Source organism: Megalopta genalis, chromosome 17 (genome assembly GCF_051020955.1).
Source record: "Megalopta genalis isolate 19385.01 chromosome 17, iyMegGena1_principal, whole genome shotgun sequence".
Lineage (NCBI taxonomy): Eukaryota > Metazoa > Arthropoda > Insecta > Hymenoptera > Halictidae > Megalopta > Megalopta genalis.
In genome coordinates, this window is record NC_135029.1 from 3128418 (window position 1) to 3151770 (window position 23353).

Below are 23353 nucleotides of genomic sequence, written 5' to 3' on the forward strand. Positions count from 1 at the left end.
TTCTCCCGTTTTAATATTGTCTAATCGCTTTGATCATTTTTATGATATAACGCAACTACATTTAGGTCAAAATACAAAGTTAACAGACAGTTAATAGTAATAAATGAAAAAACGAATGGTACGAACCAGATAAATAAATTGATTCTTCATATAGTTAAAAAATGAATGCTAATAAATACTGTCACATTTAACAGTTCTTAAAGAGAGTTTTAGAATTGAAGTAAAGCTTTATAGATTATATCATGTTTACAATATTATTTTACCGTTTCTAAATTTTTATAACATTTGGCAAAAAGCTTAGGTAAAGAGAATCATAACATAACTGTACATCTTATATTTTTAAAAATGTTAACTTCTTTAGATCTAATATAAAAGATTAATAAAACATTTATTTTATTAAAAACAAAAGTGTACTAATTTATTTATAACTATATTCCATAGCCTTTATTAGTATGATGTTACACAGCCAAAAGTTGAATTCTGTAACCAGTGAGGAAAGGTGGAAAGTGTGCATGATATTTGTGTATACAGGAATTTAAGCAAATTAACTGTATCCTGATTTTAAGGATCTTACTAAATCTACTAGGAAGCCATTGCAATAAGTTATTTAAAATATCTAATAATCTCTAGATAATTATAACATATCACAAAAAAATTTACAACTTTATTGTACCTAAATTCGTTTTTCAAATCAAAAATTCACATTCAGTAGTTTATTAAAAAATTATGTATCGAAATAGGACATATAATTCTAATGATAAATCTAGCATTTGATATTTATTATTATTACCAATTGCAAGTATATCTTGTATTTAATTAAAAATTATTGATTTAAAAACTATTGGTTGAATTGCAGTGTGTTGAAATCTTTATAAAATAAATGAACTATATTAGTTACAGTAGTAACAGTAAAAATGTACTGTAGAAATATAAACTCAAATGTTTTTTCTAGATGAATGATTTTATGTAAGATTTACAATAAAGTAAGGAAATCCAGCTACTCAATCTTCTAAATGCATCATATATATATTTACTTGCAACAACATCTGTATATTGATTCTTTAAATTATTATTTATAGCTTTAAAATAGATATCTATAATATTGCTTTACATGAAATAATTATGCCAAGTTCTCAAGCTAGTAACCTTTTTATGATATTTTGATAAAACTATGTCATTGCACGATGCATATATCTAATATTGTACTAATTTTGACCTATAATCGCTTCTAGTTGGCCTTCTCACAATCGCATTATCATCCTCACAATATTATGGAACATGAAAGGATAATAATAAATGAATGCTGTAATAATAACAACTCTATCAAAGGTAAATGACACAAGAGAAAAAAAGCTGTTGCAGTATTGTTGGCAGCGATAGTAGCAGAGTAAGCAGAAAAGAATATAGGTTGATGTAATTTAATTGAAAGGGCACCTTTTTCACCTTGTTGCTGGATTCCTTGAGACTCTGAGGGGACGAGGGAGAATTTTTTGCTGGAGTCTTCTGCGGACTTGTTGTGAGTTGCGTAGGAGTGGTAACATCACAATCGGATGGTGGTGGCTGAATAATGGAAACTACTGGAGGAGGCGAAACAGAGGCTGAAGCGGAAGTGGATACACAGGCAGAGGTTGAAGCTAAAGGTTCTGCAGGTACTAGCGGGCTTTCTACCGGAGCGACAGTTAGGCTTTTCGGGGGAGTTTGTTTAGGTGTTGACAGTTTTCCACTCATCGGTGGTAACATTGTCCTAGTCTTAGGCTTCCTCCACCCCTATGTAACACCAATTATATTTATGTTACGTTAGTCGGCTTTCCAGTAAAATACCTCTGCTCAAGCCATGCATTATCCATAGACCTCATATTATTCACACTGTATGGTTTCTTTAGTTTTTTAATCCTTTATTTGGTTGTATGCTAATAAATTTCTTCTATTAAATTATACAATACTGATCAGAGAGAGAGGGAGAGAGAGAGAGAGAGAGAGAGAGTAAACTGAATAAGTTCAGTAAATGTATAATATAAGTAAACAATTGAAAATGTAGGATATCCCTGTACAGCACATTGCATTTTATTTGCATTTGTGTTACTATATGCAAAACAGAGAACTGCTAGAAATAGCATACAATAATAATTATATAACATCCAATTACATGTAACAAATGAAAATATAATTAAGTATATGGTATGGTATTAGAATATAAATTTCTAGTCCATATATAACAATACAAATCTTTAATTTTCTCACGAAATGTCATTTGTCCTAAATCGTATTATTTTCTTGTACGATCTTTTATCAAATAAAACATCTTTCACATTATTATTGTTCCACAAATTTAATGAATAAGAATTAAATTTAGCACATTTAGTAACAGAACATTCGTATAAATAATCAAAAAATACAATAAACACCAAAACACATGATAACATTTTACGAGTTACGTCTCGAGCCTCATTTGTCGGATTCACAATTCCGATAGATTAAAATAGAAACTATCCATACATCATTTTAACAAAATGCTTGTTTGAATACGATGTTTCCTCATCCTCCTCACAACTCATGTTATACAGGGTTTCCCCAATTTCGTAGTCGTGTTGCAAAAATGTTGTACTATACTGCAATTGACTATATACTATTAATCATAACCATAGAAGATCAAGAACTTTATCTTTCTATATCTATTATTTCTTTATGCAATCGTTCTTTTTTGCACTACAGTAATAAACAAATTAAATCATGTAGATGTGAATATTGAGACAAATTTCATATAAAATTTTATCAATGAATATTGTTGCAGTAAAATATTTCTTTATGAATGATTATTAAAATTTAAGATAACCTTGTATATTGCAGATTAAAAACAATTATTAAATCAAACATTATATAGAAATAGAAAATTGTTATTAAAAATTTATGGTATAGAAGGAAAATTATTTACAATTTTAATAGCTGTTTTTTATTCATTATTATGATGACTTGCATTCAATAAGAATAGGAATGGATTGTTACATAATTACTGTTTGTTTACTCCTCATTATGAAAGTAATAAATCAAATATCTTTTTGTTCAAATCAATACATACTTTATGAAGTGTATAAATATATGTACAAAAATATATTATATTCTTACAATTTTTTATGTATTGAATGAATTATTGCATGAGAACTTTTTAATTACATAGAAATATTCTATTGATTATATTTCTTTTTACATCACCAAATAAAGGATTAAATGTTAAAATTTCATGTGTCACTGCTCAATGCAATCAAAATGTTAACAAAATTATATATCTTTTTTCTACTGAAAAAGATCTGTTTTTGAATATGGATAAGTAACTGATAAGGATGTATTTTGTATCGTACCCACAAAATGATAACAGCATTTGTATTGTATGTTACTGGTTATAACAATCACGTATATTATAATTTAAAATTGTTCAAAAGACGTAATGTTTTTGTATGATCAACAGCACAGAATTTGTATTAACGATCACATTTTATACAAACAGAAATACGTTTCATAATAACATTTTTACTTTATCACCCAGTTAAATCATGCTTTGAAGAAACCATGTAAGAATATTATATCCAAAATATTATCAAAAATAATTTATTTACTACTTCTCATTGTATTGTAAATCTTACCTTATCATCGTAAAAGCCCTGATCATCTGTTCTTTGTTGACCAAGCAAACGATCAGTTTCGAGATCTGTATCTGCCTCTTCTTCGTCTGGCCCTTCCTCAATTTCAACGTCTGCTTCTTCACCCGCACGTCGCATTTCCGAATCTTCACTATTATTTTCTACGCAAATCCTCCGCCTGCCATCCGATAAACTAAATTTTAATTAGATGTACTTAAAAAAGAAGAACTGTGTAATGATAATAAACACAAATGTATAGCTAGATTTTTAAAGCAACAAAATATAACTTTTACTTCTCACTTTAAATTATAAAAATGGGTTTGTAAATATTTATGATTTTTTATTAATTTGTTATAAGCTATAGTTATCATCATTACAAGCTATAAATACCACAAAAATACTTAGTTAAATAGAAAACTTTGTTGTGTTTATTTCAGAATATAAGTTTTTAGAAATTAGAGATAATAAAACTCAATGAAGTAATAAACTTTGAGGCATGATAAGATTAAGGAAGGAGGAAGTAAAATACCTTGGTATCCAAATAGGACTGACATTAGGTTCCAGGGGTTCTTCCGTTGAAGGTTTCACAGGTAAAGTCTTAGTCCTTTGCAATGCCATTCTAATATCTTTAATAGCAGCTTCGACTTCGCCACCTATTTCTAAATTGACTGTTTGTCTAGCTTGAGGTGCTGGAGGTGGAGGTGTACCAAGAGGATCCAGACCATCAAGTTGTAATTCATTTGCGTCATACGAATTTTCTTTTTTAGGAACAAACAAATCAGGTGATGAAGATTTTAAAGAATGTAAAATATCTTTGCTGACGGTTAAACCGGAAAGGTCATTTCCGGTCGAATCGTTTTCCGCTGCAGTAGGATAGCCAGTGTCGTTTACGCGACTTCTTTGAATAATCTCCTTCTCAATTTCATTAATCTGTCGTTTCATTAACATTACCGTTGGATTATTATTATCAGTATCACTAGCATGACCGCTGGACAAACCATCCTCAAGAACCGGCATGCTAGTGTATATTCGTAATGAATCTGAATTATTTCCTAAGTCGCCGACAGATCCAAGAAGCCCACTGGCTGGTATCAATTCATTATCCATCATCATTAAGGAAACTTCGCTATCAAGATCTCCGCAGTTACTATCACAATCAGTCATTTCAGGACTTAACGTAAAATTGCGAGAATGTCCGACTTGCAGTCCAACTTCTGTTTCTCCAAGATCTTCACTGCTACCAGTGCCAACCGAAAGATCTAAGAAATTGTTTTCATGCTCACCAGTCTAAAAAATAATACAAGAATTTAAGTAATAGCGACTTTGTAGTACGAAGATAATTTGCATTTTATACGTATATATGTTCATACAACTATCATATGCATAAATGCACGTACATTTTGCGAGTAATCAGTTCTTTGTTTTTTGGGAGATTCATGTACCAAAACTTCCTCTGTGGTTGGTGGTCCACTTGCTAAACGTTGACCAACATAAGCACTTCCTCCTTGTCTTCGAAGTTCATAATCAAGATCCTTTAAGAAATAGTAAAAAAACAATATAGATAATTAAATAAAATATTAAACAATATATAACAACATTTCATAAAAGAGATGTATCTAAAATAATTCATACTGTATAAGCTATTTTTTAATATTTAAATGAACATCTAATTTATACCTGAAATGGGAAAGATTCTGTGCTGTTTTCCTTTTCTTTTGATGGTGGTGGACACTTAAAAAATTCTTCTAGCACTTTTCGAGTTTCTGAAAACTCATATAAATAATCAAATGTGCTACCACCAGATGATACTAAATTGCTGATATTATCAGTGGGTAAAGTTGACGGTTTTAAAGAGTCTTCTTCTTCATCTTCGAGTTTTGGAGATGGTGGAGAAGCATCTATTGCTTGATCATCTGAATAATTCATATTTGTTTCTACCACAGCCTTTTCTACGATAATGTCTGTAGAAGTATCTTCCTTCTTTAAAAAAGAAAAATTAAATATAGAAAAACTAATTTATAATATATATGTATTCAAACTTTTAAATTTAAATATACCTCATTGTGACTTGGTGTTGTTGGTAACACTCTTTGTGGAAAGCCAGGTCTTGGTGTCATGTACACAGATGGTGACGATAAAAGGCAAGGAAGTTGAGTATCGCGCACTCCATAACGTCTTGGACTTTCTGAATACTGTGCTATTGGTAATTCACCAATTACTCTTGCTACTTTGTGGTTACGTTCTGAAGATGGTGAATCTACTTCGCAATCACTAGCTGGTGTAATGACCTGAGAATTAAAATTATTTAGTGCATATAATTTTGTAAAAATTATTTCAAAAGATGTTGTACATATGTTTTTTCATAGTATTGCATACAATTCACATTATTAAAACTACATATACTTAATCATATATTTCATAATATTTAAATAATATAATAAGTTGGAAAGTGAATAAAAAATGAGGGATACCTTGAAGAATTCTGAAGTATTACGATGATATGCCGTCGTCGGGCTTGGACTGCTTCCAATACTAGAACTCAGAGGTTCTGGAGGAATACGGCCTCTTTGAGACTCTTCAGACTCATGATTTAAATTAGTAGATGTAACTTGGTTTGTGTTATTAGAGGATAAATCTAGTCGTAAATTTTGCCAATTATCATCAATGTCGTCGAAAACGACTACTTCACCATCACTGACTATAGCCATGCTTCTTGCTGGAGTAGTGTGATTCGATTGATAATCTATGCAGCTTTTTGATAATCCATAATCAATATCCGTAATATTTTTTGGTACACCATATTCTACATTATTGCTATTCAGAATTGAATCGTAATTAATAATACGATTGGTGTGATTGCTTTTAGGAGAATCATAGTCAAGAATAGATTTTGTTGGATTATGTCGCACAGAATGTATTTCTGAAGCAAATACAGTTTCTGTTACTTCTCTATTGGCGCGCTGCTTTCTTGTGTCACCACATCTAGAAAATGTATATGCACAAATTTTTTTAACAAAACGAATGTATGAATAATTTATTAAATTAAATAAATAAATTCATTAACATATTTTACAATAAGTATAATATCCTACTAATCAAATTTTCAAATTACCGGCTCCTTAATTCCCATATAGTCTGCGTGTTTGGAGATTTATTATTTCTTTTAACTGACAACTTGTTATCTGTTTGAGTATCTTCGTTATTTAAGGAATTTGATGCAGCAAGGAAGCGTGATTTTCTAGCTGCTACTTTACCCCTGCTTTGAGAAAAAACTTCTCGCCCACCAGCAATTTCTATAATTCTGGAAAAAATAAATGGAACCTTACTTTTGTTATAGTTATTATTCCTTATTTTAAAGTAAGTTTAATACAATAAATTATGTGTTACTTGCACGATGTAAAACATTACTAAACAAATATTGTTATTCTAAATTGAAATGTTAATAAGTCATTATCTAATGCATGAGATAAGATAAAATAGGCAGTTTAAAATTACTTTTTACACTTAGGGAGTTAGAAATATAATTTGCAATTTTTATATTTTTAAGGCATAAGAATATTATACTAAAATATGAAGTTAAGAAATGTAGAATTAAAGGATTAAATAGCAAAATATTATTTATGAGTAACATATTTTATTTCATCCAGAAATGTTAGGGTGGATAATTATAAATATTAATCATTATGCATGCCACGTCTAGTTAATATAATTCTTAGAATATTCATAGAATATAATGTAATAAAAAAACTTAAAAAATAAATATATAAACTATTGTAAAGTAGTACAAAGTAATATTATAAAAATACAGTGCAACTTATGATTAGTGATACAGATATATTTTGTATTATTATTTTATTTGATTTACTTCTTATATATCAACAATTATATTTAAATATTTTAGGGTATCTTCATAAATTTCTAATTATACTTTTTAATTTATAAACCACTTATATGAAATAGTTACAATTATATTGTAGCTCCAAATTAACTATAATGGACATAGAAAAGTCAAAACAATATACTGTACTTAAAATATTTAATAAATATTATATTGAAAATAAAAATAACCAATATCATTCTTATTCTTTTATTGTTACTGTTTTTAGAAATATACTTATTAATATAATATAGACAAATTTGTTATTACTGCATTAGTTTAACAAATATGTATGTTAGTTTTTTCATATTAATTAAATCTTTTTTAAGAATTGAGTAAATATACTTTTTAAGAAATTATTCTATTCACTTTTTCTTAAGATTTCCAACAGCTAAATTAGAAAATTTCCATATTTATAAATTTTGATAATGGTACTACAAAAGTATAAGTTATTGTAATATATGTATAATAAATAAACATTTATACTAAAGGTGATTAACATATTATCATTTTAAACAATAATTTACGCTAGGCATATGACAATCTATAAATAAGTACATTTACATTACTTATGTATATAATTTTAAATCAATTATTACTCAATATGATTTAATGTCCATAAATAAAATATTGTGATGTCTGTTAATCAAATATAACAATCTTAATCAAAATCATTATTTAATAACTGTTGACGTGAACAAACTCAAAATGGCATAAACAAAGAGTACATGGATAATTAAGTATGTATTTAAGTATTCTTACACTTTGTTAGTAAATTAATGTATTTAAGGCTTTGTTGTCACGATTATATTTAATTTACACTCACTGTTATACTTTTATACGATATATATGTCATAAACAAAACTCTTCAACGACAGTGATACATTTAACCTAACATCACTTGAGCATAATATTTATCGACTACACTTCGATTGTCATTGACATGTTTATCGATTATTTCTGAATGCGGGTTTAATTTATGCCACATTTGACTTTTTATTGCATTGCACATTCTGTGTGAATAAAAAATTTAAAAAAAAGCAATGTTGATTATTAATATCTCATCTAAAAATGAATAAAAATAATATTCATAGAGAAAAATAGTAAACTAAAAAATGTGACTTTTTCATGAATATATTATAAAATATAATTTGTTATTTCAGCAAAATTGTAATATTTAAAATATGTATGTATATACATACATGATACTAAAGACAATATTATTCTAATATTAGATTTCATTTTTTCATCCACATGTGTAAGCAAGAGAGATATGAACATGTTTTATTTTAAAATGTTTACAGTAGAATCAAATTTTAGAATTGCAATAACATTCATTGTGTAAAATTTTTTGTTTATTAATAACTTTGAATTTTATGAGTTTTAGTATATTTAGTTAAAATCCATAATACAACTATATCTTTTTGTCCTTTAAGTAAATCCAGAAATAACTATATGATTATTAATTTTTTAAACATTATTAAATATCTAAATAAATTGATTAAGTTTCTTCACATATAGTTTGTAATTATAATTTAGAAAGAATATTTCTTTGCTTTTAAAATTAGTGTTATTATAATGTGAAAAGATTACCTTCAAGTTCCTTAAATTATAGTTTGTACATAAAAAAGTATGAGACTTACCTGGAATCTGTTAATTTGTAACTGAAGTCACCCTTGGCAGATGTTAAAATATACACAGGACTTTCTTCAGGTCCACTATCATCTTGTTGCGAGTGACCCTGGTGGTCACTACCTGGAAGGCTACCATACTGTGGAGCATCCTCACTGCGTCCAGAGGCAGAAGAGGAGCTCGAAGAAAGTGGTTTTGCATTAAGTGTGCCAAGTGAACTAAATGTTCCAAGTGGACCACTAATACTGCCATTGCCACCGCTGACTCCAACGGATAGCTGACTATCACCTGCAAAACTGGACACCATGCTCGTTGCCCTATGACATATAAATATTTATAGGTATTATTTAAATTTGTAAACGTTATTTTGCATATTTAATACAGTATTATAATCAATCACATATTCTAAATTATAATTATCCATTAATTTTGATATCAAGAAATTTATTATTTTAACATTATAGTACCATTTGTAAATATGCTTCTTTCATGAAGTATTTTAAGAATTATTTCATGCTTATATAGAAGTGAGAAAGATGTTGCTCATTCGGAAGTATGTATTAATACTAGAAAGACTAAGCTTGGAAAATAAATCTGAAGTCTAAATACTCTATGCAAGTAATTAAAGTAATTATTTATTGTTGAGGTTTTTATGGTAAATAATGTATTTATCAAACTAAGGACAATGTTTTGGTACATTGAGCGTATAAGTAATAGTAAACAATTAGGTTTAATTGTTATAAATGAGAGAAAAAATATATCTTTATTTTTTAACAAGTGAAATGGAGAAATTATATAATTTTTTTACAATTATTTTGTCATAAGATAAGTTTATCAATTCTTAAAGGAAAGCTTTGTGCTAAACTGATCTGTATGAAATTGTGTAAGATATTTACCTTTCTTGTGAATGAAAAAAGAAGTTACGAATGCTACATAGCTAATACAGGTTTTTAGTATCCAGTAATTATGTTATTAATAATGACACTAGATAAGGGACATCTATTCAATAAGCACATTTACAACACTGTATACTTTATGAGTATTAAGAATAGAATGATGTCTACATGAATTTTCATATTGGTTTTATGATTTACGAATTACTCTTATGATCCTCTTTTTGATTAAGAACTAATTTTAAAAATAATAATAAAAATGTTTATTCTTATAAGAATTAGTATTAAACCGTTAAAGTATGGAATATTTTACTCCTGCCAAAGTATTGTAATAACAAAAAGATTTTTACACGTAGTTGATCAAACATTTGAATTGAGGAAACAATTTATAAAATAAGTTCGAGACATAAACGTAAATGAGTTAATATTTGTTAAACTCAATTAAAACAAGTTTATTGAATAGTTTCAATTATGTACCTTCCATAAATTTGTTTATTAATTCAGCTAAAGAAACAAGTTTTATTAATTATTTTCTACTATAAAGATTACAGATTTATGTCCTAATTGAATGAAATGAGAAAACAAAGAATAGCTATATGACTGAGATTGAAAAATATTTTTCCTTTCGTTAACAAAAAAATACATGTATTTTTTGTTGTGTGTGTTTGTACGTCTCTTGATAATTGTTTGGCACAGTTGGCAAACGAACTGTATGGAAATGAAGACAATTTAAAGTAATTTAAATGACTCCAAAACGTGTGTACAGCATGCATATGCAGAAATTTGTCTAAAAATATGAAAACATTATAAAATAACTTTTAATAGTTAGGGAGAAAAATTTTCAGAGCGAGAGAAACAATGAGAATTTTTAACTTAATTTACCATTCATAATATTTGAATTTTAATTTTCAAATATGTGTCACTTTTTTTTTATTCTGTTATGTATTTTAATAACAGGACTTTTTCTTTTAATATTGCATTCTACTAGTCTGCACTAGATAATAGATATATGTAGGCATTAAAAGCGAGTAATTCAGTGTGTATGCACTATAAAAACATTTTTACGAGGCGTGCCATTTTTTATTGCAAGATATATGGATATACCAACCGTAATTACGTATTTCTAAAATTTTATAGACTGAATTTAAGACTCTCTAATACGAAGTAACACATATTTCATACAGACAGCATTAAGAAACGTAAATAAAAGATAACAAAGGAATGCAGATGATAAAGAAAATTATATGTAGTGTAATACAATAATAAAGGTCTTTTCGGTTTAATTTTGCATCTTAAATCGAACGGAATAACGTCAAAAATCATTTCATTAATGCTTCGGACTTTAAAAGTTATTATATGAAAGGTCTGCACAAATTATTATTTTCGAAGTATAGATGTTTGTTTTGTCACTCGTACTCTTAGAAAATTAACTTCCTAACAACTGTTTTAAAAAGTACATACATATTGATTATGTATATGATAGAATTTGATATTTTGCGTGTCAACTGCTACTATTGTAGATAATATGACAACGATATTTTGAAACAATTTAGTCGATTGAATTCGTAAGTAATTAAATTATAATTTAAAAATAAATTGTTCACCGAAATTCAGGGGAAAATTACCATATGCATACTGATCAGTTAAATTGTACCTCGTGAATTAATTTATTATTATTTATTATATGCGACGTTAAGCATAATTTAAATACAGTATTTAGAGCCTTGTTTCTATAAAATATTAAGTAGAACTAATATTATTTTTGTTAATTATATAATAAATGATATTGTTGTTGGAGTCTATTGTAATAAATATACTACGGATTTTTATGCAATACAAAAATTGAGCAATGAGCACGGATTATTTACATATAATTTTGATCCTCCTCTTAATAATTTTAATAAGATACAATTTATATAACATTATCTTTAAATTCTCATCATGCATTCGTTGTCTTATAATTTACATATTCTTTGATAAAGACTTCGATGAAGGCTGCACAAGATATCAAATACTTAAATCTACGTTTAAACGATACTTTTAAGTTACTATTAAAAAATCATTATTTTTATTAAGGAAGAATTTATTCTATTTTTAGTATTTTTGTATCCTTATACAATTTATGATGCCGGATGCAAAAATTGTACCTTTTGAAGACTCAAAATGTGGGACAGTATCTAAATAATAAATAATTGCAAATAGACTATTTTCTTGGATTATTAGACTGAAATACTTTTTTTTAAGTAGTATTGGCTTTCTCCCATAATTTCTGACTTTGAATTTGAGAAGTAAGATACAATTATTTAACTCTTGACTGCTATTACTGGTGTCTTAAAAGACTCCTAACATTGTACTTCTATTACATTTTGGAGAAAAGTTTAATTTCCGTGTTTTTATTATTTTATATACTAGCTATGAATAAACTACGAATGCAGCGTTTAGGGTCTATCGTGACCCTAATATACTAGTCATCTTTATGGAAAGCATCATACCAGAGTTAAAACATTGACTACCAATTCAGCAACCTTAAAAAATCATCAGATCAAAACAATTCATTTAATAAAAAAATAATTATAAATTACAAATGCGTGGTACTGAATACTCCGAACCTACTCGCATTTTGTAGGCCCTAATTAAGCTTGGTACACTGAATCTATTAGTATAAAACTTTGGGCTTTATTATAACCCTAGTATACCAGTCAATTTTGTAAAAATCATTATACCAATTAACACTTTGAATGTCAATCTAGCAACCTGAGAAATTCCATCAGATCAAAGCAATACATTTAATGAAAAAAGAATAAAAAAATTAAAAATGCACGATGCTGGATACTCTTTGAACCTTCTCGCATTTTGCAGACCCTAACTAAAGGGATATAGAATCGATTAGCGTAAAAATTCATTCTGAAATCTGAACAAATAATTCCATCACCCATATTACATATGGGTAACGTGGCAGTTAACGTGTTAAGGGTTGGTGGTGTATCTGATGAAGAATAATAAGCTTTAAATCGTAGTTTGCTTACCTATCGGAAATATCGCGCTCGAGGTCGATCATGTCTTCCGGTATCGCGCGTGAGTGGTTCGAATGTGTGTTCTTGGAGGCGATTGCGAGGGTGGTTGTGAGAGTGTTTGCGAACGTAGTCGCGAATGTACTCGTGAGGCTAGTCGTGAGGTTGGTGGTAACAGAGGCGGCCTCCTTTTGGCAGAGGCTCTCATGCGGCTGACTGATCTGCGTGGAGGCCCCCGGACTCGGGGGTGGGCCACCCCTAGGCCGACATTTTGGGAAAAGTCGGTTCAAGTCTGCGTTTTCCAAGATCAGGCTTGTCATCGCCACGTCACATTCATATCTTTCAGCAGCCTGTCCATTCTGAAACATTGCAATACATCCAAACTTCAACATTACATCCCCTTCGCTTTTGTCGGATTTTCCCGATAGAAAATTTGCTTTTCCGGACAGAAATTAATTCTTCCCCGAGGATGTCTGTTTTCCCAACAAGAAGTTTGTTTTGCCAACAGGAAATTCAGCTTTTCAAATGCAAATTGGTCTTTTTCCGAAAACTAAGTTCGTTTTTTCAAAAGAAAGTGCAAGTGCAAAGTGAACTAATACACTGCATAACGGTGCCTTCGCTGAGAGATACCATTTACATGTAATTACGACGAGCAAGTTTTACAAAACTGTAACATATGCGACGTGTTCGGAGAGGCAGCTGTGCCGATCCCAAACTTCGAAATATATATTTTAAATGGAAAAATATTTCAATGTTTGTTGAATGAAGATCAGGAGCATTTTACAGTGGAGAAATTCGACTACGACTGATTGAATGAATTTCTTTTACTAAAATAACACATAATCTATTTGCTTACAAAAAACCCCCAAAAAGTTTTGCACCAATCTAATTTATTAAAAAATAAATGCATTTCTGCTAAAAAAAAAATTGATTTTACAAACTGTTGATTACTAATTACTATTAATTATTAATTACTATAATTACTATGATCGTAAATTTAAAACTTTTTACAAACTGTTGATTACTAATTACTATTAATTATTAATTACTATAATTACTATGATCGTAAATTTAAAACATATGAAATAAGAAACTTGACACAATTGTGTTTGATTATTTTTTTTCTAGTAATAGCGTTACAATTGTTCTGGTTGATTTTAACTGAGAGAGATAGATGTAAATCATGTTTTGTAGCAATATGTAGGTAGCATCATCGTATAACGCGGTTTACAAATTGTAGCAATCTTTGTATAACGCGATCTCCAGTTTCCCATAACGCGGCGCATGGACACGTAGTATACATGCTCACAAAAATATGGAATGATGGAAGTGGCAATTAGGTGTCTCACTGTGCAACATGTCACAGAGAAAAGAGACGTATGTCATACATCCCAGAATACCCGGAGTGTTTCGGTATTCATGGTATAACCAGAAACGAGACGATTCTGTGTGAAAAATTCTGTCAAAATTCTACGGTTAGATATTTTCTTGCGACCGTTACTTTCCAGAAAATCTACTTTAATTATTTGCCGGACGCATGCACAGAAAAATGTACACGAAGATAAATTATGATCAGACACAGTTGACGATATCTACTTAATTTATTCGTAATTGGTATAATTTCAAGTTCACTAACTTGAATAATCTTGTTTTTTAGTTTATGTATTTTATTGAATATGGTTCTCGAAATTCAATATGATATATTATTTTTTGATTTCATGTGAATACAGTTTGTATGTTCTAGTTAAAAGAATTGTTCTTTCACGAGGAGTTAGCTTCATTCAGATTTGCAGCCAGGATTTTTAATTTCTCTCTCTCTCTCTCACTCTGTTTACAAATCTATTAATATTAATAACTCCACCTTTTAACTGTATATTTTATTACACGATATTCATTAAGCTTTTCACTTAGAGGCAGTTTCTTCCAGTTTCTAATTCATATATTTTATTACATAAAATTTTAGAAATTCGATATAAGTAAGTGATGGAAAATAATCGACACACAACGTATATGTATCGTCTGTACGATCTCAATCTGATTAGTTATTATTAACTCCGAATGTTTATTAGTTATTATTAACATCTTGTACAATGAAGATGTCCGTTTTTCTGCTGATCGAGATTATGTCTTTCTACATTGCACATTTACGTGTTGTAATATCAAATTAATTTATTTAAAAGCCCAACATTTATTCCAAAATCCTACCAGTGTACTACTATTTAATTTCATGGATAAAGTCCTGCATATTTTGGTTAAAGGAATCTTTTTCCCCTCAGCTGCCTTCAGAATATGCTGCAAACGATCGTATATGTCGTACAAAGTTTCAGAGTGTTATTAATTTTGAATGAAATTTTTAAAATTCGGAAGAAGCATATTTGTTTATATTTCGCGGATGAAATTCGTACATTTCGTTGGAAGAACCATTTTTGCACGGGAAATTTACTTTTTACGCACACTCGGAGTCTCGGATAACCTGACATTTTTCCGGAACCTAATTCCCGCGGTATACGTGGGTTACTTGTATTGCAAGTACAGGTGTATCCAGGCAACTCGAAACGTGTTCTAACACATACGCTATCTGTAACATTGTGATACGCGCTAATACTACCATATCCGCGCAATGAATTCGTCGAATTACAGAGACAAAATTTGTCGGAGAGTTTCGGGTAAAATGTTTTCATACCGATTCACACTGACATCCGATTTATGGCTTATTTGGGCTCATTTGAATCAGAAAAATATTTTCCACTGATCGATCAATTTGCCACTGTGTAGTTTTGTGAATCACAATAAAAATCTCGTTTTCATTAGCAATAGGCGACCGAGGGATTTACCGTTGCCTTCGGGAGCCGTTTATGCGAGCTTTTCCTGGTTTAAGTCGTGGGTCGATATCACAAACGCAACTTTCTGATATTTTCAAGTCAAATATTCAAATTCTTGTATTAATAATCACGCTCGCTAAAAATGACTTTTCGTGTAAACGATTTTAAATACGCCAGATCGCACAATCAAGAGGCACGAAAAAATTTACGGTTTGAATGTTCATACAAAAAAGAAAAAACTGATGCGAAACTCATTTCCGGCAACGAAACCGGTTTTTAAAAACTTAATTGTTCCGGGTAGTTGGACCGTTGTTGTTCGTTCTTGTTCACGCACGCGAAGCTTCCGAAATAAGTGAACAACCTCGAAAATTGCGATTCTACTCTGTCCGCGTTAGTATCATAGAGGATATTCGGAGCGTTTAGAGAAGAAAAAAGGTTTTAAATTATTCTACAGAGAGCGACAACGCCGGATGGGCAGTACAACTGTGCAGGAGGTTATACTAAAACCAAAAATAAGTCGAAAAAGGAAGCAGAGAATTTTTTCGTTTAACCCTCCAGTGCACGAGTCGGCTCCGCGGGGATTCATAAAGAAAGATGTTATTCTTTTGTTCTCGTTTAACGTTCTAGGAAATTTTCAACGGCTTAAATAAATTATTTTTATACGCTGGAACAGTATACTTACGAGCAAAAGCAATTGTGTTTATTAACAGGAGTACTTACAGAAAGCAGTGTTCTTGTTCAATTTCGAGAAAATTGGATTTCAGAATTCATGCGATATTGCTCAGTGTCTGTCCATGGCTTGCCGTTTCTACTTACTCCAGATGCTACGGCACTCGACGAATTTTCATACACAGAATTTTTAATCTTAACCCATTATCCGCCAATGTCCAATTTTTGGGTCACGTTGTCAAATTTGTTTCTTTTAAAAACTGCAACTTCTAAATAAAATATAGGTATTCAAATAGTGAGAATATATCATGTGCTTCACACATGAAAGTATTAAAAATTCCCGCTATTTTGTTTTAAATCATTGTAAATGATTTTATGGTTATCAATTGTAAACTTCAATTTTTTTTTTGTATTTTTGAATTGCGGCGGTTAATGGGTTGACACATTATCAACTGACGATGATTTTTGAGAATCCATAATTTATATTTAAGAATCTCTTATTAAATTATTCAACGGCAATAGCAAACTTTAAATTGTGTACCATACCACATCCTGGTAATATAAATAATTTCGTTTGGGAGCACGATAATTGATAATTCTAGTAATAGGTTTGTTGAAAGAAAAATTAAAAAATTACAATGCATGATATTGAATACTCTTTCAACTTCCTTACATTCTGCAAACCCTAATTAAAAGGTATATTGAATCTGTTATCGTAAAACTTTGAGCTCTATCAAGACTAGGCTGCAGATTTTAGGAATAGATGATAAAAATGACCGAATAAAATAGCAAAGTAAAAACGCATTGCAATGCGTTTTCTTTTCAATTTATTAAAGCTACTGAAAGAAAAAATATATATATATTTTTAGTTTATTTCTGTTTCTTCTAATTAGACTGTAGATCTTTAAGCATTTATATGACATATAATGGATTTTTCAAAACTACACAAATGTAAGTAGCAAGGTCTAATAGTATTTCAATTTTCTTCTTACAATGAGCAATCTTTTACTTAACGAAGGAAACCTATCTTTAATTATAATTTTCGTAAAATAACGTACGAAAATGAGAATTTGCGTAAAGATCCACAGTCTACGTCTAATTTTGTTAGAAAATGTTTGTGTTGCGTAAAGAACTGCAGTCTAATTATGATTAATGTCTAGATTAATAATTAATTAATAAGTAATTTAAAATCGTCACACCAATCAGGGGTGAAAAAATCTATTAATTCGTTTCAATATTTATTTAATAAATTCTTATCCATATAATCGTGGCATCGCGAGGTTACATTTTTTAATTGTTCGTCATATTTTTAATTTTACGTCGCATAGAATGTTGTCAGAAACTGTTGTGATCCGAATTAGGTCTGGTCGACCTATTTATTGCTAGAAGGACAGATAACAGATCAGCCGGATAGTAGAACGTTCGGATATTAGGGTGTTCGGAAAGGGAGGGCTTCATGGAAGTGTCTCGTGTATTCAGTGTACAGTAGATGAACAACAAGGCCTATTTATAGACGTAAAGCGAAGCAATAAATTCAATATGGTTTCGCATGGATGTGTTCGTGTCGACACTCTACCAGCGATGCAGTAAATAAATATAAAACCGGTTAGTCCCAAAGTAAACATAAACTCGTGACTGAGTTATTGATTGAGTTATTGATAGGTGAGAATGTGCATCGCGCGAGGTATTTCCAGTGTGCAACCTTGCGCCCTTGATCCTGAACAACGGCAGGAGATGTTGTGTTATTTTTTTTTTTTCGTTTGAAAACTTTAGAAAATGATCAACGGAAAAACACATTTCTCAATTAGACCGTGCTGATTAGAAAAAAAATAACGTTGGGTAAAGTCGGGCAAGTTCGTGGTAATTTTAGAATTCTTTCGCTGGAAGCTAGTGTTCACCTGTTTTGAAAATAAATCAGGGATGTAACGATACGTTACAATTGATTTGCAAAGGAACAACAATAGACCAGAATTTCACAAAGAATATGTGTTTCGTAATTATGTATTATTTCAAATTATCTTTGGTTTGTTATTTGAAATTGATTACTTCAGAATCACTTGTACGTCCATCACACGTAAAAATAGAGAGCATCGCTTTACACTAAGAGACACGAACAATAGCACCAAACGCCACAAAAGCTACATTCAATCCATTCTGCACCATTTCGTCTAGATCATCCTCTCTCATAAAACCTAGGAAACCAATCTTCTTTAGGTTTCTCATCTCAATAAGAAACGCAGATTCGAGCATAAAAAATGAGACCGCGAACAACACTGGCGACATTCTGCCAAATACTTTAAAATGGAAGTCTGGTAGAATGTCGCTTCATAATCACTATACTGCGGATTTTTGTGCAAAATGAAGAGCTTCCAAGTGAACCGCGAGTAACAGTAATTAAATGGAAATATATCTTTTTATTTCATAACTTTAATAAAACAACATGGTCTCAAATTTGATCAATGTTTTAAAGAGTTTATATTTCACGTATTCATATTTGTCATAAATGTTTCTATTTACATATTTTTAATTTTTCTATATTATTATTTATATTATTAATTTTTCTATATATATATATTATATTTATATTATTATTTTATTATTATTATATTAATTATTATTTATATTATTAATTTTTCTATATATATATATAGAGAGAAAAATTAATAATATAAATAATAATATATAAAAATTAAAAATATGTAAATATATATATAGAAAAAAAAAAAATATATATATATATATATATATATATATAAAGAAAAATTAATAATATAAATAATAATTAATAATATATATCGTTCAAAGATAAAAAAGATTTATTTATTTATATACAACACAAACACGCGATCGTTTAAAATTATCATGCAAATTCCATCAAAGGCTGCTTTCTTCAAATAAATTCCTTGGTATCTCCAAATTCGTTTGGATTGATTCAGTTTTTTGTAGCACCATAAACTAGACCATCAACACCGTTTGTTTCTTCTTTTTATGTTCGTCGGCCACTTGGTATCACAACTTAATCTGAGTAACACACCGCGTTATTTTAGTGTGATGGAAGGCTCATGGGATCGTTTATTAAACTAATATCTACCATCGTGTGTCTCGTTTTATGGCAAATAATTTAATCACGTCGGTTTCACAGCACGTGGATGAATCGTAAAAGAAGATGTCGAGCCATAAATTTTCCAACACATTGCACAGTATGTAAAGAATGTATACGTTTCGATGTTAAATCCACATCTCTGGGTCAATGGGCATTCATTCGAAACGTTTACATTCAAATATTGTTAGTTGACTTATGCAAATTGAAACTGCGCGTGTATGCATTTTAATGCGATGTTGTTGCTCTTTCTAATATGTAGTTCTATTAAGTTGAAAGCAAGTTGATTATTTTGTTAAATATATTCGGGGTTGTAACTTAATTATACTTTGCAAATTAAAATACGCTATTATGTACAATAGAGTACATGGATGTCACGCATACTGTTGCAACATTTTTAACATTTTTCGCTGTTGGGTACAGGAGATTCTGTAATTAATGCAGGATAATAAACGATTGTAATTAGTTCTGTTTTTGCAACCAGCGACGGGTATGAATATAATTTAACGTTGTCAGTAATTTACAGCACATACTATAAATTTTGTTTGTAATTAGTTTTTTAACGGATCAACCTAAATATAAATTTCTATTTTGTTTTAGTTAATAAAACGTCGACATACGTTCTGATTTTCTCTTATGAGTTTTCGTTGCGTGAAAATTGAGTTTGATTATAAATATGGACGTTCAACGCAATTTAACGTTGCCAGTGATTTAAATCAAATATTATAAATTCTGTTCGCAATTAGTTCTTTTGTGAATTATTTCAAAATGTAGATTTTTAAATGAAACAAATGAATAAGTCAATTTAACTTTTTACAAGGTTTTTGTTGCTGGAAGATTAAGCTTGCACATAAACATATGCCACGCATATTATAATCTATTTTGTTTCTATACAAAATGGAAAAAAGATATTTAATAACGACGAATATTGTGAGAATACTTCTACCTCGCACAAAAATGCATTGGGGACGCATCCAGATACCCAAAATACACTGGCAGCGCCTCACTGATCAACCGCGTCTAACGACGTATCCTCAAAATAAATTTCCTCGAGAATGGAAATCGATTTATTTTTGTATGTAGCGTCACTATACATATAGCTCGAAGCCCCATGCATTATTCATATCGTGGCTTTAATTTATTGTGCTTAAAAAAGAAGAAGAAAACATTTCGAAACTTTGACTGCCAATCTAGCAACGCCAAAAATTCTATAAAATCAAAGCAATTTATTTAACGGAATAACAATTGCATAGTTAGAATGTATGATATTGAATAGTCTTTCAACCAACCATTTTGTAGATCGTAAACAAAAGTGTGCTAAATATATTAACGCAAACATTCATTTTCAACCCTTAACTAGTACGATGGCTAAAAGTGCAACAAGATGTATTAATCTAATTCTAGATAAACGATCCATTTTATTTCATTCTTAGACGATATATAAAATAATGAAAACATGGAAAATTAAATTTTTATTACAAAGTAAAATAGAAATACAATGTTAGGGTCACTCGTAACCTCAGAATGCCTGTTAAGGGTTAAGTCTGGTCAAATAATTCCGTCATCCATTTTTTTCTATAAATTCTATTTTTATGGATTAATTTGTCAAAAATTGAAATGAACCCTGAACGAGATTCGTATAATGCTGCGAATAAGTAAATTTCGGAGAAATTAATTCGGTGTGACATTTTTGCGGGAAATAAGTTCAAAGAATAAATTCAGTTCGTTGGATTGTTACAATTTATTATTTTAATCGTGTTTTAGGCATCTATGATATAATTTTGATACATATAATATATAATTTCGATATAAATGATTTTGTGTTTGTTTCGTCTAAAAGGAAACGAATCTTTGTCATCAACGTGTTTCTTTAGCCGGTACAAGAACTGCACTGAACTTGCAATGTTGTAACAAATGGCAAATGATCAATGTACAACTATTAAAAGATATATGTCCGAACAGCTGTTGAAAAATGTCAAACATGCATGGTACAATTATATTGATTGACCCTCAAATTGCATATATGTATACAAAAATACAATTTTTTTTATTTTCCTTTCTACAAAAATTATTAATATTCTCTATACATATGGGAATATATGAAAAAGTTTCAATTCAAGTAATGGTTTAACACTACAACTATTGAGTCCTAAACGCGTATATTGTTTTATAACAATGGATAGATTCGGTTTATTTAAATGTCGTACGGTCTCTATTATTATAATACATGCTTGAATAAAAAAGTGTATCTAAAAATGCCTGATAGAAACAATCTTTATACTATAAAAGAAAAGATAAAAAAACTAGCCATTTCGACTGGTTTAATAATTACAGTGTTAGTAACAAAGGAATAAGAATTTGTAGCGTTGTTTTGGGTTAGGCAGACCCACAATTTACGTTCTTAATCGAAACTTATTTAAGTATTTTCATTATATTTGTGATTAGTCAACGAGCATATACCAGCACATACGAGCACTATCGCGGAAGCCATTAGTAGAGTTTTTCAAACTAATCAAAGTGCTCTGTCTCTATAATCACGCTTTGACAATCTCTTTATAATTGTGTCGCAATCCTTTATACTCCACGGGGTTGTCACTAGGCGGACCTTGCTATAGCCTATAGGTTGCAAGGAAGAGAATAGGAAGAGGGAGAGAGAGAGAGAGAGAGAGAGAGAGAGAGAGAGAGAGGGGGAAAATTGTGCGAAGCAGTGGAAATTAGACAAAACTACTTCTACGTAGTCACGTCGCTAGTTCTAAGGGATGTTCCATTTAGACAAGGAATATGTGCTACGCTTTCAAGACGACACAAGTCACATTTTCAAAACTCCCACAAGCTTGTGCCGTAGTCAAGATCTATACGGAGCATCCATTTAGAAAAATACATTTCTAGTATTTAATTTATGTTTAATTCTTTGCACTCGATTGATGACATTGAGACAACTCTGAGGCGACAAAAAAGAATTGATATATGCATTATTTTCAAAAAGAATTTTCACTTTATTAACGATAAATTATTAAAAAATAGAAGTTTTCTAGAAGCGAACAGGTTTAATTTCGTATGCACCCAATAAAAACAATCACACCTGTAGAGTGAAAGAATTGTCTATAATAATAATTATATTTCATAATTGTCGCCAGAGGCATTTAAAAAATAATGTTCAAACATCGTACCAAAAAGATCGTAAAAACAATTGGTATTAATTATATTTTGTTAAATTTTACATGTTCAACAATTTCCTTTAAAAAAAGAAACGAATTTAATGATACTGAAACGGCCATTACTTCTCTGTTGTTTAAAACATACGAGAGATACGATTTTTCATTTCAAAAATAGTTTTACAAAATTCTCTTATAAATATTATTCAGATTACTTCTTCAGTCTCCGAGATATTCGTAATTTTGATAATCTTAGTTCGAGGAAAACGTTTAAAGTTTCAAATTACGATTTATACTTAGACATAACGTTTTCGAATCTGCATGAATACAGTCATAGTCCCTATAGAAGCAACCGTTGGTACTTAATTGTAGTAAATTCTCCCTAATTGACACTCTGATGGTCCACAAAAATGAACAATTTGGGAAGAGAAGATACAATTATTCGAGCCATTATAGTTATATAATATATTTATTTCAGTTTTTATAGTTGTTGACAATCGGTAACTATAAAAACGAGCTGCAAGGCTCGAATAATCGTATCTCTTCTTCTCAAATTGTC

The 23353-nt window shown here is 29.8% G+C and overlaps 1 protein-coding gene and 1 long non-coding RNA gene across 10 annotated transcripts in view; one reads left to right on the forward strand and one right to left on the reverse strand.

Annotated features, from left to right (window-relative positions):
- LOC117222785 (uncharacterized) overlaps positions 1–23353 on the reverse strand; it is a 73223-nt gene that overhangs the window by 42254 nt on the left and 7616 nt on the right. For 4 of the 9 annotated variants that reach the window (XM_076527201.1, XM_033474707.2, XM_076527207.1 and 1 more), the window contains exons 2-11: positions 13064–13407; positions 9156–9461; positions 6748–6936; positions 6107–6617; positions 5693–5923; positions 5313–5615; positions 5033–5167; positions 4165–4922; positions 3639–3828; positions 1435–1767 (exon numbers count right to left, since the gene is read on the reverse strand). In XM_076527201.1, coding sequence (XP_076383316.1) covers positions 1435–1767; positions 3639–3828; positions 4165–4922; positions 5033–5167; positions 5313–5615; positions 5693–5923; positions 6107–6617; positions 6748–6936; positions 9156–9461; positions 13064–13368 — 3261 coding nt within the window. In that variant the 5' untranslated portion in view covers positions 13369–13407. The remainder of the gene's footprint in view (positions 1–1434; positions 1768–3638; positions 3829–4164; positions 4923–5032; positions 5168–5312; positions 5616–5692; positions 5924–6106; positions 6618–6747; positions 6937–9155; positions 9462–13063; positions 13408–23353) is intronic. The other 5 variants (XM_076527202.1, XM_076527199.1, XM_076527205.1 and 2 more) reach the window with 3 other exon arrangements.
- Positions 7791–11890, forward strand: LOC143260729 (uncharacterized). Its single transcript, XR_013035023.1, has 2 exons — positions 7791–8252; positions 9226–11890. It is a non-coding gene; the product is annotated as an uncharacterized LOC143260729 (long non-coding RNA).